Raw genomic sequence first — 16,881 nt, 5'->3', positions numbered from 1 at the left:
AAAGTACTAAAAGAGATAGTACATGTCTTTCTACGAAAAAGGCCACCAAAAACTCTAAAAAAAATCACTGTACATATTTACTCCAAACATTTCTAAAACCCACTTATACCCACGTGATATATTTATCCTAAACTTCTTTTTTAAACATAAAAAATTTCAAACTTATATCTGTGTGACACATGTTTCCCAAATTATTTTTTATAACATTAAAAATCCCAAACTTATACTCATGTGACATATTTAACCTAAATTTTGAGGTAAATGTGTTGTACAGATATATGTTTAAGGTTTTTGGTGAGTAGATGTGCCTCATGGGTACAAGTTTAGAATTTTTTTGTGACAAAAAATATTTGAGGTAAATGTGTTGTGCAAATATATGTTTAAGGTTTTTGGTGAGTAGATGTGCCTCGTGGGTACAAGTTTAGAATTTTGTGACAAAAAATATTTGAGGTAAATGTGTCATAATAAGCATTGTGTAGAATTTTTGAAAGTTTATTCCCTATCATTCTCAATGTTGATGTGCAATGACTTTTACTTATAAGTGATAATCTATATTGTGGTCCATGATGTTGAATTAGTATTGGAGACAAGTGATGCAATCTATGGAAACATATATCATCCGGCCCTACGAATAATTGGTGGCAATAGAGGTTTGTTACTTAGATTTCGATTGTTTCGTGAAAAATTGATAATTTGAAAAGATATTTTTCAGAAAATACTTGCTCATGTCGCTTAAAATAATTAGCTATTGAAAAATATTTTCATTGTTGACAATAATTTATATTTAATCATTTTCATTTCAATGATCATGAAAATATTTCTCATTAATTCATTTTTGTAAGTGATCGACAACCCTTGTTAGCCAAAATGAAAGGAAAGGAAAAAGAAAGAAAAATTAATTAAAAATTATTTGAGCCAGCGATTGTTAGCCAAAAGTTACCTCAAGTAATTGGTTAAATGTGAAAAAAAATTAAGGGTTAAATTGACCGAGAAATTTAAAAGTAAAATATTAATATAATAAGTTTAAGATTTTTTTAGTATTTTTTGGCCTGTCAATGTCACCTCTCGTAAGAGTAAGACTGGGACTTAAAAGTTTTTCTGGTTTTATGTCATTGTCAGATTACACGACGCTGACAGGTAGATGGAAACTTTAATGCGAAACGATTGCGTTATTTGGTTTAACTTAACTCCAGTCCTCTCTCACGCCTCAACCAAAAGGTGAAAGAACATGAAAAGAGGAAGAATAAAATTCACCGACTTTTAGCAATTTAAATACCGAAAGCATCAACTCATCTCGTGAATTGCCTCTTTTCAAACTGAAATCAAGAAGGAACAGGGGAGGGCCCCCACAGCATGTGCACAACAGCCGAAAGAGAAATCATGTTCAGCAAAAAGATCCCATGCTGCCACCAACCCAGCGTGGCCTCAACTCATGCATATTCCTAACATGTGATTTCAGTCGTAGAGTCCAACCCAACCCAGCCAATCTCTCTCTCTCTCTCTCTCTCTCTCTCTCTCTCATCAAGCTTTTGGTCAGTGTCTCTTTTCTAACATATACAGAGTAGCCTACTCAGCATCCACCTAATACATGTTGCACAGGCTGGATTGGGGAATCATCTTAAAAGGACCAGGGGGCATTATACTTTTCACAAGGGAAAGTTCAAAGGGTACACGAGGAAAGGGAAATCAATGTGATCATTTATAGGAAAAGGAAAAAGGAAATATTTCTCCACCCATTCCTACATTCAAGTGAAAGCAGTCACCTTTCTCTTTTTTTGACAATGTAAAGGAAAAATCATACACAAAACTACAAGGTAAATCATCTCAAAAGGACCCGGGCATGATGCTTTTCACAAAGGAAAGCTCAATGGATACATGAGGAAAAGGAAAATCAATGTGACCATTCCTAGGAAAAGGAAGAAAGGGAATATTCTCAACTCATCACTACATTCAAGTGAAAGCAGTCACATTTCTCTTTTTCTTTACAATGTGAAGGAACTATCATACACAGATCTACCCTTCTCAACTTGGTGTAACACCCCTTTACTTGACCACCGCAAAATCTATGCTCTGCGTGAAAGAATCTGAACAAGTGAAGATATGAAAGAACGGACGACAGAGAAAAAGAATAACAGATCAAAGAACGAGAGAACCTAAGAAGTAGCCTCTATCTGCTCGGCTTGAGCAGTATAAATCATCAGGAGACTCTGAGAAGACTGATTAAGCGAATGAATATATGACAGAAGCACAATTAATCCTCGGTAAGACGCTGGACTAAGAAGCTGGGAAGCCTTTTGCTTTCTGCCCCCCTCACCTGCAATCCGTGGAATTGAATGTGTCCGCAAAGTATCCAGGTTTTGGAGGGATGCTTGCCTGGGTTTGGGAGGAGGACGCACCGTTGAACATTGTGGAAGTATCTTCATCCGCCTGCCATCTTTCTAGAGCTTGAGGGAGGCTCATGTGGAGGTCAATGCCGTAGTTGTCCTCTTCCTCCTGGGAAGAAGGCTTCCACTGCTCTACAAGAGGGCTCAAAACGTTGACTGCATGGCCCATATCGGGTCTTTGGAAGGGTTCACGGGCAGTGCAATGACCTGCCAGCTCGGCCACTTTGCAGATGCTCTCCAAGGTGTCGTCGTCGGGGTTAAAAGTTCGGTCTATGGCTTTTGGGATGTTTTCTTTGTTGATTAAGACTCTGCGGAACCATGTCACCAAATGAGCCCTGTCATCTGGCATAGAATCATCTAATGCCTTTCTGCCCGTGAGTATCTCCATTAGAACAACTCCAAATGCATAAATGTCTACCTTGGTGGTTACCCTGCCGGTCGCTGTTCACCAATGGAGAAAGCATATCAAACGCAACTTCCAAGGCACACAATCCAAGCAAATGAATAAATGGGTGTACAGAGAATGCCCAAAACAGAGTAGTGGAGAATATAATCGAAATTGTACTCTTAACTGGCGAAGAAAAATTTCTCCAGTGTTAGCATTTACACATCCTGGATTATTCAGCCAGCAAAACCTATAATACCGACACAATAAACTAGAAGCAGGCCTCTATCCACATATCCGATGACACAGAACATAGGTAGGAGATCATGGTCATGCATCAATCTCCAGCCAAGGGAATGCGTGAATGCCGTGAATGCTCACGAGTGTCCCGATCAGAACAGAGGACTTCCAAAGAGTTAAAGAATACAAAGACCGTTTTGCGCTTTCAGGTGTATCTTCCTCTATTTCTTTCCTCTCTTCGTAAGAAGAGACAATGTATCATAACAAGTTTCAAAAGACATCAACTTGACCTAATGACACCCATTCTCAGACAATTCAATCCTACTCTTTGGGGCTATCTAGATTGCTCGAGTTCAAGAAAGTGCAGCCGTATCATAAGCAAGTTACAAAAGATAAAACCGAAACAAGAAGCATTGAAGCTCTACTTACCAGCATATTCAGGAGCTAGGTAGCCAGAATGTTCCAGCCAAACGAGTCTCGAGAGAGTACTTGCCATCGGGAGCATTTTTAACCAACCCAAAATCTGCAACTTTCGCCCTCATGTCATCCCCAAGAAGTATGTTGGATGGTTTCAAGTCCCTGTGGATAAAACTCTGTTGAGCCAAGCTGTGTAAGTATTCCACACCTCTCGCGACATCCAGAGCTATTGTAACTCTCTGCTTCCATGTAAGGGGTGAGTAGCCCATCACTTCCCACTCAAACAGATGCTGCGCCAGTGTGCCCTGCGGCATATGCTCATATACCAACAGCCGTTCATTACCGTTGATACAATATCCAAGAAGAGCAACCAGATGCCTATGCCTGACCTTAGTAAGCACTGCAAGTTCAGATTGGAACTCATGCAATCCTTTGTTTCCTAGAGCTGCAGATTCCATCCTCTTAACGGCAATCATGGTCCCATCGTGCAGTTCTCCCTCGTAGACAACACCAAAACCTCCCCTGCCTAATACATTGGCCTCACTGAAATCATCCGTTACTTGTCTGAGGACATCGATTGAAATGGCGACGTTTCCACCATCGAAGACAGGAAGGTCGCCACTACCTTGGCTATGTATCTCACTTTGAACACCACCTTGCCCATTCATCCCATTTATCTTAGCTACTTCTTTTCCTTTTTCTAAATTTTCGCCCCGCCCGATCCCTGCATTTTTCCTTTTGGCATAACAGCATCTGTATAACACAAACAGAAGTATCGCTAAAAATACTAAAGCAGACAAAACGATAGCCACAATCAAACCAGCTGAGACAGAAGAACCATTCGATGCACTCGATGAACTTTCCGGAGTTGAAGTGGACCCAGAAGCTCCCCCACTCCCAGAGCTCGAAGATTTTCCGAGCAAAGGATTGCCCGTGCTAGTAAATTTCACTGAAGCTGGGAACACTGGCACTGGCCCAGAGAGATTATTGTTCGAAACATCAAGGACCTGAAGCTGAGGCAACTTGGCCAAACCATCCGGTATAGAACCGGTCAAATCATTATCACTCAGCAACAAACTCCTCAAGGACGTGAGATTGGCGAACGCGGGCGAGATTGTCCCGGCGAAATGCTGCTTGGAGAAATTCACCGACGTTACATTCTTCCCCTGACAAGTAATGAAACTCCACCCTTGACAAGCATCGTTCCCTTCCCAAGAATCAGCCAGCGTCGCCGGATAACCCAGCGCGCCTGCGATCTCCAGCAAGGTAGTGACTTGCGAAGAGCAAGGGCCCGGCGCAGTGTTACAAAAGCTATTAGTACCGTCATAAGTAAACTGGATCTTGTTGGGGTTATCGGGGACAGGGCCCTGCAACTTATTGTTGTCCAAAGACACGTTCTTTAAGCTAGGCAACGACATCAAATTAGCAGGCACGACGCCGGTGAGATCGTTGTCGCGAAGCTGAAGGTCAAACAAGCTCTCGCATTTCGACAGGTCCGGGATCGGACCGGTGAAGCTATTCTTGTGCAACCAGACCTGAGACAACTCGGGCATGCTAGACAAAACATCAATGGTACCTGACAAGCCCTGTGCCTGGTTGTTGAGCCACAGGTTCTGAATCCCGGATCCGGCGAACGACGGCGGGAGGGGCCCGGTGAGGTTATTGTACGACAGCCGGAGGCTCTGGAGGCTCGGGAAGGAGCCGAAGAAATCGGGCAGGGACCCCACCACGTTGGCGTTGCCGGCGTAGAACGTGACGAGGGCCGTGGACTGGTTCAGCTCGGAGGGGATCGCCCACGGGTCGAGGTTGAAATTGTTGCTCAGGCTCAAGGTCTGCAAGCTGGTGAGCCCGGCGAAGGCCCCGGAGGGCACGCTGGTGAAATTGTTGACGTCGAGGTAGACTTCCTGCAGGGAGGCGAGGTTGGCGAGGCTGGGGACGGGGCCGGAGAAGGCGTTCTTCTGGAGGGACAGGGTCTTGAGGCGGGAGAGGGAGGAGAGGTCGGCGGGGAGGGTCCCGGCGAGGGACCGGGAGGCGAGGTTGATGGCGGTGACGCGGGAGGAGGAGTCGCAGTTGACGCCGTCCCACTTGCAGTACGGGGTGGAGGACGACCAGCCGGACGGGGCGGGGGACATGCCGGCCCGGAGGTCGGCCATGGCGGAGGAGTCGTCGCCGGACGCCACGGCGGCTGAGAGGAGGAGGACGACGACGACGACGAGGGGGCGGCGGCGGGGAGGGGACGGCGGAGGGTTGCCATGTCGCCCATCGTAGAGAGAGAGAGGAGAGAAAGACGTGTTATGGCAGTTGCGATGTTGTGTTGTACGATGATTCGGTTGGGTTGACGGACAGCGAAGAGAGAGAGAGAGAGAGAGAGGGGCAGAGGGAGAGAGCGATTTTGAGCGGGCTTTAGAGGGATATAACAGGAAACGTCTATTTTCTTGCTTCTAATTTTAAAATCAATTGTCTTAATTAAGGAGAAAAAAAAGTATTTCATGCGAATATCAGTAAAATAATCCCCAAGATTTGCGCTTCGCACCTTCTAATTTTATTTCAGAGCTTATATTGCGTAAATTGTTGATTATTTCTTAAGATAGTGATTAACTTGTGTACAAAAGAATTATCAAACAAAACTAATCCACCAAGAGACAAAATTAAAAAAAAAAAAGATTTTATGCTTACGGGTTATGAATTTTCGTACCCCATAATGCAAAGACTATCTCATCCAAATTTTTTATAATCTTTCAATTGAAAAATTTTCGAATCATTATCTATTATGAAAATAGAACGTCTTAAACTATCAGATAAGGACCAAGAATAAAATATGTTAACTAAGCGATAAAAAAAGTTGTGTACTAATTTTTTTTATTTTTTTGGGATGACATGTTGTGTATTATTGATATAGTCTCAAGTGGAAATTTTATTTTCTTTCTTATCCTTTTTTTTTCCCCTCTATTGATAATGTTTTGTTTTGAGTAGAATCTGACTTCCAACCTGTCTTGTTTGGACTGCGTGGGCTCTTTTTCGGGACGGAAACAGAATCTAAAACATCTTTTGCAATCCGCTGAGCTGGCAAAACGCGGCAAATGATCGGTTGCTTCTTTTGTCCTCACATTACGTCACGCATTTATTTATTTCAAGAAAATAAGTAATTTTAAAAATGTATTTTAAAATAACTATTTGCAACGTCTTGGGAATTATACCCAACGGAAAATATTTCTTAATCAATTATAATCTATGTCTAAATCGAGAATAAATACTATTTCAGCCATTGATTTTTCACGAGATAAATATATTTAAATATTTGTATCGGAATAGGAAAGAGGATTTTGAATTTATGGATATTTCTGTTGTTTTTTTTTTTGGTCGAAGATATTTCTGTTGTTGAGTAAAGCGTATCAAGCCTAGTTAACCGGAGTTAGGTGTGGACAGGTGTCGAAGAGCATCGGAAGTTGTTGCGTCCTGATTTGATAGCAATAGACCAAAACATCTGTCTTCCTTCTGTTTTCATTTTATTTATTGTTATTGATTGCTTGCAGTTGCGCGATTTACGGCGCCCAACCACATTATCATAAAGCTAAGCATCATTGAAGGAGGTCCATAGCTATCATCTACCATCTTAAAATCACCTAAAAAGAGAACTTTAATTTTAAGATGCATTTATTTCATTAAAAAATTTGATAAAGAAAATAATTTATATGAAAATCATATTCAAGAAAAATAAATGTCTTTCATTTATTTGGCGGTTTGAACACAACGATTTTCTACTTATTAAAAAGGGAAGTTAACTATTGAAATTTGTCTCAGTGGCCATCCTTCCAACATTGAAGGAAGAGGTCAATGATTCAAATTCTCACTTTCTCAGGAGATTGTGATTAGAGCAATATAGTTTCGGGAGTGGATTTCAACTCTCACACCTTGAAAGCAAATTCTAATCAAAATTTGTTATTTTTAGTCCATAAAAAATTAGCGTTTTATTTGACAGGCTTGCTATCTCTATTCATCTGCTCAATTGAGCACGGCTCCATGGGCCTTAACCACAGTGTTAGCCATAGCCCTTGTGCGAGGCCCCTATTTCTTCATGGACAAGTGGTAGAGAAACAGAGACATTGGTTGATGACGATGACGAGGAGGGCAGGGGACACCGGGAGGTGACTGTGGCGGGGTCTAAGCGACAACTACGGGCGGGTGATGGTGGCGCCAGCGTGACATGGGAGTTGGGTTATCGGCCCTTTTGTGAGATTGTATCAATTGTAAGTACTCAAGGACTCTCTATTTAAAGCGTTTGATTTAGTCTAAAACATGACGAGAGAATAGCCTTTCCAACTCAAGATACTTCCCACGCCCTTAAAGTGTTTATGTATCTTAGCTTATTTTGTCATCACAAAAATTTTGTTCGACCAAATTCTTTTCAAGTACCATTCTCTCTCTTTCAAAGGTAAGTAGGGATGATCACCAAAAATAATAATAATAATAATAATAATAACTTTATTACATAGATATCAATTCAGTTCTAAATATTTTAATTTGATCAATTTAATACTAAATATTTTGATAATTTGCTAATTTAATCATTTTGGTCAATTTTAGTAGGAAATTACCAACGCAAATGGCGACTAGCTTTAACATAGACAACTTTTACAAATTTTAGAAAAAAAAATTGACATAGACAATTTTTACAAAATTTAGATAATTTTTTTCATTTCTTTTTTTTTTCTCTTCTATTTTCTTCTTTTCGTCTCTTTTTTTTTTTTTTTATAACTAATGGTTGGTAAAGATTGCCGGCATAGTCATGATGCCCTCGCCAAATCTTGGCCCGACGAGGGCGTCCTAGGTGTTGCCTATGGTCGGCGACCTCTACCAGCCATTGCCAAGGCCGTAAACAAGTGAAGGGAAATAAGAAACAAAGAAAAGGAAAAGGAAAGAAAAGGAAAAAATAAAAATTAAATTAAAAATATATTTACATCAATGCTAGTCATGCTATATAGGATGGTCTAAGTCCACGCCATAGATTCTTGACAAAAATAGGTCAAAATGACTACATCAACAAATGATAAAAAAATCTAGGATTAAATTAGTCGAGTTGAAAGATTTAGGATTTAGTTGACATTCTTCCAATAACCTTACTACTTTTTCCTTTTTTTTTTGTAATTTTCCTAGTTTTAGTATGTAGATATCTCCTTAGTGATTTTTTTTTTTATTTGGAAAATGTTACGAGCGTTTTTACGGCATTTTGTTAAGGGTCGTTGCCAATACAAATATTTCTATTTGAAGCATGTCTCTTTTAATTTATTTTTTTAAATGTGTCGATCTGTACCTTCATTAATGTTACTAACTTTAACTAGTGTGCACGGACACTTTCTAACAAGATTCTGGGTCAAATGGCAAAATAGATCTCTACATTATCCTGACCTTTTAATCCTGGTAGAAAAATATCCAATATTTTTAATTTGTTTTAAATCAGTCCTAGGCCCTTCAACACCATTCTTAAGAAGAAATATTCCGTTAAATTTCTTTGCAAATCCCCACTTTACACCTACTTTTATTTTTTGTTGGTCTGTGCGAATTTTTCCCAATCTTTTTTTTTTGTTTATATCTTTAAATAGGAGACAATTTGTCTAGTTTTATATCAGCCATTTTTGATCTATTTTTTTTTTGTTTTATAAATAAAACAAGAAGAATTTGGTTTCTCCCCGAGAAAATACGGTCTTAATGGTGAAATCGTAGATAATAACTTTGAAAAGGGCAAAAGCGTATCTAATGTATAGTTTTGAGGGAGTCTAATTTTGGGACATATTTTATACGAGTTCAAAAGGCAAAAAAAATTATCTGGATAACCTAAAAAGTTGGCGGTAAAACTAAAAAGAGGAGAAAATTCGAGGATTATTATGGCCATTTGGCCTTATTTATTAGCTATTCTCGTTATTGATACAATTAATACTATTATTACATTTCTTAATTATGGCCTATTATGCAATGCAAGATATGATCCCTACCATCGAGTGTCTTGCAATATGGAACGATTTTTCAAGCCGGAATATAGTTGCGGAGTTTTTGTTAATGTGCTTCTTTCATGTGTCATAAGTCAAGAGGCTGGCGAACGACAATGTAAATCCCAAAAAATATCATACATCTCAATTACATTAATTTCTTTTGGCGACAAAGGAGGCCAAAGACCTTGAATCACATCATAATTATATAAAACAAAAAGCAAAAATGCCTCTTGGTTCAATTCAAATTGAGCTCTATTCTTCAGCCAGAAACAAGCTCTTCCAGTAAGGCCTTGAGATTCTTGTCCGCACACCCACCTTCTTTGCCAGCCTCTCGTGCCGCGTCCTTCAGCCTCTTGGCGTTCCCCTCATTCCCTCGCTCCTCTCGCCGCCTCCCAGCACCATCTCCAAGCACCTTGTGAGTTCCTCTCCCTCCACGACGCCCCGTTCATTCCCGCTGACCCTCACCCCAACCTTCCAAACATCTTGGATGAGCATGGCGTTGGTCAGCTGGTCGGCCCACAGCGGAAGGCCACCATCGGCACCCGCAGACCACACTCTCAAGTGTCGAGTTCCAGCCACAGTGCGTGACGAAGCACCCTACCGACGGGTGCGACAGGACCTCGACTTGAGAGCACCATGGCACGATCATCCCTTGTTTCTGTAACTCTTCCATACAGCTCAATTGATCCTCTGACTCCTCTTGCTTCCCGTCCCCATCCCCGCCATCCATGATCAATGCTTTCTTGATCACCCACAAGAACGGCCGGCCGGTGCTAACAGCCCGCGTGCCATTTCTTCCTTTTGTGGCTTCGAAAGGGCGGAGATACTTCCGAATGATATGTAAACCACCGAGGCCGCAGGCTGTGTGTCTAACCACTCAATGTAATCCCTCGAACCTAGGAAGAGGTCGCCTCCTGGCGATGCGCCAGAAGAGCCTCGTCCCTCCAAGGAAGGCAGTAGCGGCCCGACGGCCACCATTTTGAGTTCATCAATAGCGTTCAATTGCTCCGATTCTAGTGCATCGAAAGTATTCACAAGCAATCTTGCTTTCCTATCCCCCTTGAGCGATTGGATTTCCTTTTCAATCAAAGTGAAAAGAAAACGAAATGGGCTCCCGGGGGTCAAGAAAGTAGGGACGTCGCGGCCCGTGAGCGGCGGCAGTCCTGGTAATTGAGTCGGCGATGAAGGATCATTGCTCTCATTTGTGATACTGTCACCGTAGCCATTGATGTAATAGTAATATATCTCGAACAACGTTGCTGGTTGAATCAAAGCACACCAGACGGATGTCATAACAACGCGCGACTTCGCCCACCCAAGGTGCAACCGCCGTATAAAATATGCACGTGAAGTTCTCTCCTTATCACGGCTCGCCTCGATGATCTGTCTCACGGCTTCCGAGCACCGCCGGGCGGAGTCCTCCATATGCTGCTCCAGGCTAAAGTTACTTGGTTTAGGACCCTCTTCGGCGCCATCGGAGTAGGTGGCAAATGTCAGGCGGTCGGAGGCTTGGATCCCGCTCATGCTACGGTGAGCGGTTGTCGTGGTGGTGAACGTGACGGAAGCGCCAGTCCGGAGGAGGCGGCCTGCGAGCTGGAAGGCGGGATTTATGTGGCTTTGGCCAGCAAAAGCCACTATGAGGAAGTTGGGGTTGGCCATGGGATTGGGCAGGTTGAGATGCTTCGAGTGTCAACTTGTTTTCTTCTTGTGCTTGGGTGGTTGTCTTTTTAAATGGAGACTTGAGTCGAACTTGCGGTTGAAACGGTCGTAGTTCTTCCTTAGGCTAGATCTATCTTTCTTTTCCTAAAGATAGCCCAAGTTGTTACCTCCGCCTTAGATTTCTTGTTTTGTTAACCATTTCTCCAGACGGGGACAGTTTGTAGAAGACCTCTTTCATCAAATGAAATCCTAAAACCACGCCGTTGTCTTCTTGTTTTGTTAGTCATTATTCCAGATGGTGAGAATTTCTAGAAGAACCTTTTTTTTTTTTTTTTTTGGTAATGAGTTTCTAGAAGAACTTTTTCATCTGATGAAATCCAATAAAAAGTAAAACTTTGTCCATAGGTCCTTATATCCCTACCTTATACTGAACTTAAAATAACAAGATTTGAATAATGGTTCATAATTCGTGAAAAAAAAAAGAAATCTCGATAAAATCTCATACTTATAACGCTTCTCTATAGATTCGTCGCAAGGCTACTGGTAATTTGGCGGGAAAAAAATTATTCTGAAATTATAGATTTTCCGTGATACGTGGAACCATGAGAGTTCATAATCCTGAAATTGAGCACCTAAATCATGACGTAAACTGTTCATATACCATACAGAATTAGGGCCTTCATTTGTCCTTTCAAGTGATGATTCAATTTGCATCCAATATTTATTTACCTACAAGCACTATGTTAGAGATAATTAGAATAATTCTTTATGATATTTTCAATATTAGAGATAACTAAAATAATTTATATTACTTTTTTCTACCTCTTAAAATTATGCATATATCTCCGTTTGATTATGTGTATCTTGATTGATATATGTCACTTTGTATAGTCAATATCATAAAGGCTATGTACTATTTATTATGATACATCCAAATATACACAAATTTCACAATTTTCTCTTATGTGACGCTAGTCGATCCTTAAGTGCAGCAAGTGCACATCCAAGTAACTGTGCATACAAAACTAATCTTGCTTCTTGTCATTTTTTCCCAATAAGTTCTAATATCCTCCGGCCAACATTGATATCAACATTATTTGTCTCGTTTGATAGCCATCGTCAAACTATATTGTTGTTGCAGAGTTTGCAGAGCACTATCATTTGAGGAAGCATCATTCAGAATCTGCTTTATTAGCAAAGCTAGCCACATCTCACTGTTTACCTTAGTTTTCAGCTTGGTAATTACGACGTCAGCCACATAGGCCGTGTCATCACATAGGTCACTTGTTGAAAATACGATTGCCTTAATTGATCCTAATTGATTCTAATGGTTCATTGATGAGAAACTAGAATATTGTGTATTAGGAACTTGATTATATTTTGTATGTTCTTTCTAGGAGTATTTCGACTCTATGTATTATAAATAGGACTATAATCATACAATGTTGATATGATAAAGCAATATACAATTATATAATTCCCGACAGCTTTCCATCATCTAATTCTCTGACGTGGTATCAGAGCTTCTTTTGTTCTAGCTTCTGCACACGGATCCTTTTTTCTTGTCCGGCCACAACCACAGGTTTAGAAAACCACTCTTCTTCACTTGTAAAGAAAAATTTTGGTTACAAAAAATCCACTAAAAACCATGCTGAAAAATCAAACCTCGCAGTCGGGAACATTTGGGGATCCAGAAATTTCTTCCTATGATCAAGAGTTGGAAAACTCATCTCAGGGTCAACGATCAACTATGGTGGATAAAACGAAGACCAGATGCGTCCTGATAAAGGACATTTGGGTTCGATTCAACCTAATTTAGGGCCTCCTCAGCTCAATCCAGGGCAAGTACTTCAGGGACCATATATTCAATGGATCCCTGTCCAAATCCAATCTGCCCAGAATGTGACGGGCTCGACAGAAAGAACTCACGCAGAGAATAGTGGGTCAGGGGGAGGCTCGACACTTGCCACCGAGCCCAATCGGGGATCCGAACTGGGCTGGTCCTACTCGAACGAGAATGGCTTGGGTCCGACCGTCTTTCCTTACCCGGGTTATTGACCTGGTTATTTTCCTTCGCGGGTACCTCCATTGGCCGGCCTGAGCCGGAGGATGTGCTGTACACGACCACCGCCGATGGACCCGAGTTCCGCCCAATTTCACAGTTACTCGACTGGATAACTACTCCATTTGGTCCCAAGAACTCTGGCGAGCCCTGATTACAAAGGATAAAGAGGCCTTCATTGATGGTACAATCCTTGTTCCAACGGATGAGTAGCTGGCACGGCACTAGAGGAAGTGCAACCAGCTCATCCAAACGTGGATCAGGAACTACCTCACCCCGGAAGTGGGCCGGACTTCCTCCTACCGAAGATGCTAAAAATTTTGGGAAAATATATGAGAAATGTATGAAAAATTAGATAAGGCCAAAATTTTTACTATAACACAGGACTTATCAGGACTCAAGCAAGGGAATCTCTCAAAATCAACTGTTTTCAACCAATTGTCCACGTTATGGAACGAGTTAGAGATGGCCGAAGAAAAATTGCAAGGGTTGAAGGAGATCCTAACTCAGTACTGCAAAATCAGAGAGGGGGAGAAGGTGACGCGCTTCCTACTGATCTTAATCGAGAGCTGCTTACCCTTTCGCAGCCAGATCCTCGGCATGGAACTAGTTCCTCCCCTTGGACAAATTTACCAGCTTGCGGTGCAAAAGAAGCCGCAACAGTTACCTAATTGGAATACTTAAAAGATTGAGAATCGGATTGTAACGAACCTAACTCCATATCTACGGTCACGAAAAATGAGAGTTATTTTTCGTGACATACAGGCATGTCGCCAACCCATATTTCATTCTTTTATTGATCTTTGAGTTATATACATGCAAAAGCAATCGAGTGGTGGTCATTAAAATTAATGATTTATTGCAATAATTCAATTAAAAATACAAGTGAAATCTGACTAGAACCAAGAAATGACCTTGGAACTTATAATAGTGTAGGTTTCAGGTTTCAAGATATGTAGGTTCCAGATTTCAAAAAATAAGGAACCTATCCTAGTCGGTAGTTTCCATGTTGTAGGTGAAACTTGTACAGAACTTGAAATCGCTCACCTCTATTGTCGAACAAAAATTTATTTGTTAATTTATTTTGGCAATTTGGGCCCCGCATGTGCTTGAATGCGATTTTTTTTTTCCTAAATATTTGCATAGCTTGCAAGGGTAAAGGGTGCAAGATCACATGTGAGCACATGAGCGGGACGGCCGGCAAAGAGACAGTTCCTGCTCAAACGTCGAGCTAAAACAATGCGGATGTGACCGCGGGAGGCGACCCCGGCATCGCATGGCGCTCATTGGCTCCGATCACAAAACATCACAATAAGTCAGTAGGAAAAACACATTGACAAATATATATTTACATATGCATGACAACTACTAATAATTTTACATACATGCCTTATTTATCTTACAAGCCCATTTACTTGGGCTAGGTTTCATACTAACTAATACATACACGCCATCTTCAAAGTATCCTAATATCCTCTAATGAGATTTTACCAAAATTGTACCCCTAAGGACCAATTATCAATTTAGTCTTCTACAGTGCCATCACCTGGAATATCACTCTCTGCCCTAGTGTACAGTCAAAGCCTCGAAGGAGACCAACAAAATCACCTTTGACCCACTCATACCCGATGCGGTATTTGTGAGGGACGAGTTTGTCCTATCCTACATCCACCTAGATGGTTGTAGTGACCATCTAATAGATCTTATTAGTATTCGCAAAATAAACAGCAGTTTCTGACATCGTCATATCCACAAGAATGTTGAATCTTTCAGAGGTACAACCATCCTACAAGTTTGAAGGAAACAATTGGTGAGTATAACCCAATAAGTAAACCTACTAAAATCAAAGTAGGATGATGCATCGCCCTTCAATAAGCAAATAACTTTATCCTGATAGTTGTTGATAGTAGATCAATAACAAAAATAAAAGGCCATAACTTAATAAAATTAAGAAAGATCCTCAAAATAACTAAATGCAAGCATAGATCAAGGATCCATTATACATATGAGAAACTTATACACACGGGATTTATTTATTAATGATGAAAATTCATCAACCTTTCCAGAATCCATTGGGCATTTGAAATCTATCCGGTACCGTCGTCGAAATCCATTGATCGACAGTATTACCGAAATCTATCAATTCTTCCGAAATCCATTGAGCATCATTGTAGAAATCCATTGGTCGATGACATAAGTTAGTCCCTTGTGTGTCAAAGCATCAAGCATCACAAGCCATTCTTATCTTCGCTTTTAGTCCAAAGCCCGAAAGTGTGCCACACGTAAGTGTGTGAAATGCCATACCGGTTCCAAATCATTAAACATGTCGAGCTCAAATGGAGATTCGCAACTTGGTCTGATCCATATGATACACCAATTTACTACTAAACTTAGCTCGGGAAATCGATACGCCTCAATATTGCTTCAAAACCAAGAAAGGACTAATCCATCGTGGTCTTATGTCTGTCCAAGCCTCTATTCGGAACTCAAGACATGAACACACACTTTCAAAAGTGGTCTTAAATAGTTCGTAGAACAATATCAAGCTTTCTTTAAAAATATATTTTCAAAACTATTGGAATCAAAGTAAAATGAAGGCATAGTAATACAAGCACAAGAACCGGGCCACTTCAAATTTCAAGCCGAAGCACAACAATCAAGCATTCGAACTAAACCACTTCAATTTCAAAGGCCAAATGCCAAACCAAGGCTCAACACCAATACAAAACCAACTCAAGCAAGCAGACATAAATCTCAATAATAATAAAAAATCAAACATGGACTTGTTACAAGCTTGGACTATCATGTCCTAACCAATCGTTAGTAAGTCTACTTACTACTTTCTATGCCGATGGCCTTGAATTAATGATGATGACAAGAACAGTGGCAAGGGTGGCGGCAAGAACTTCTAGGGAAGAGAGGGCCGAACTATGAGAGAGAGAGAGATGGGTGATTGGCGATGGAAATAAAGAGAGGAGGATGGCTTCAGTGAGATGTGGTAAGGTGAATAGGTTCTACTCCTACTTATAGAAATCCTCCACCAAGAACAGTCCGAATAGTCATAAATGAAGGTGGCTTAGTTGGAAAGTGTGGTATCAACATGGCCATCATCCTATTGGTCCACCTAATCCCTTAATTAATGAATCGTTACACTTTATCTACCTTCCTCTTAATAGGTGTTATAGGTCTCTCAATAGGCCTACATTAATATCCTCAAATAAACCGGTCAAGAAACATTTATGAAAGGTATTACTTGGTCATCGAGTCTTAAGATAGGGTAGGACTATAGCTAGGTAGATTGGGACATCTCAAGAGGGCAATTAGGACTAGAATCCAAGTTGGGCGTGATTCACACCTTCTAAGCAAGAAAAATAGTTTTGACCGGTTTCCAAAATTAATGCCATTGCCTATCAAATGGAATAAAAAAATTATGAAATTTTAGTATGTTGTAGAGAAACTTTAGTTAACATTTTTCATGAGGAAGCTAAGTCCAATTCCTGCCGTAGAAAGAGTAGCAAGTGACCAAATATATCCCAAGAATCTGTTTGTCCAAGAGATCCAACATTCACAAGAAGGACCCATTTTGAAATCCAATTCTTTTTAAAACTCTTGAAATTTTTATATGTTATAGACATAGATGTCCTTTAAAATTTTCATGGAGGAAACATGTTCAAATTTGAAAGGAAAATTTTTGTAAAAATTCGAAAAGGCACCATAATCACTGTTTTTCCTATACGGAGCAAATTT

The 16,881-nt window shown here is 40.6% G+C and overlaps 1 protein-coding gene and 1 pseudogene across 1 annotated transcript; both read right to left on the bottom strand.

The window, feature by feature from the left end:
• Window positions 1-1,744: 1,744 nt before the first annotated feature.
• On the bottom strand, window positions 1,745-8,288 carry LOC104455995 (receptor-like kinase TMK4). Its single transcript, XM_010070682.3, is given in 4 exon segments — window positions 1,745-2,825; window positions 3,439-3,463; window positions 3,465-5,827; window positions 8,282-8,288. Coding segments are annotated over 4 exon segments (2,910 nt in total). The 3' UTR covers window positions 1,745-2,310.
• A 1,384-nt stretch (window positions 8,289-9,672) lies between these two features.
• Window positions 9,673-11,072, bottom strand: LOC104416052 (annotated as a pseudogene).
• Between the last annotated feature and the right edge of the window lie 5,809 nt (window positions 11,073-16,881).

Source organism: Eucalyptus grandis, chromosome 8 (genome assembly GCF_016545825.1).
Source record: "Eucalyptus grandis isolate ANBG69807.140 chromosome 8, ASM1654582v1, whole genome shotgun sequence".
Taxonomy (NCBI): Eukaryota; Viridiplantae; Streptophyta; class Magnoliopsida; order Myrtales; family Myrtaceae; genus Eucalyptus; species Eucalyptus grandis.
Note: the sequence above shows the minus strand (reverse complement) of the source record. Positions and strands in the feature narration are given on the sequence as shown.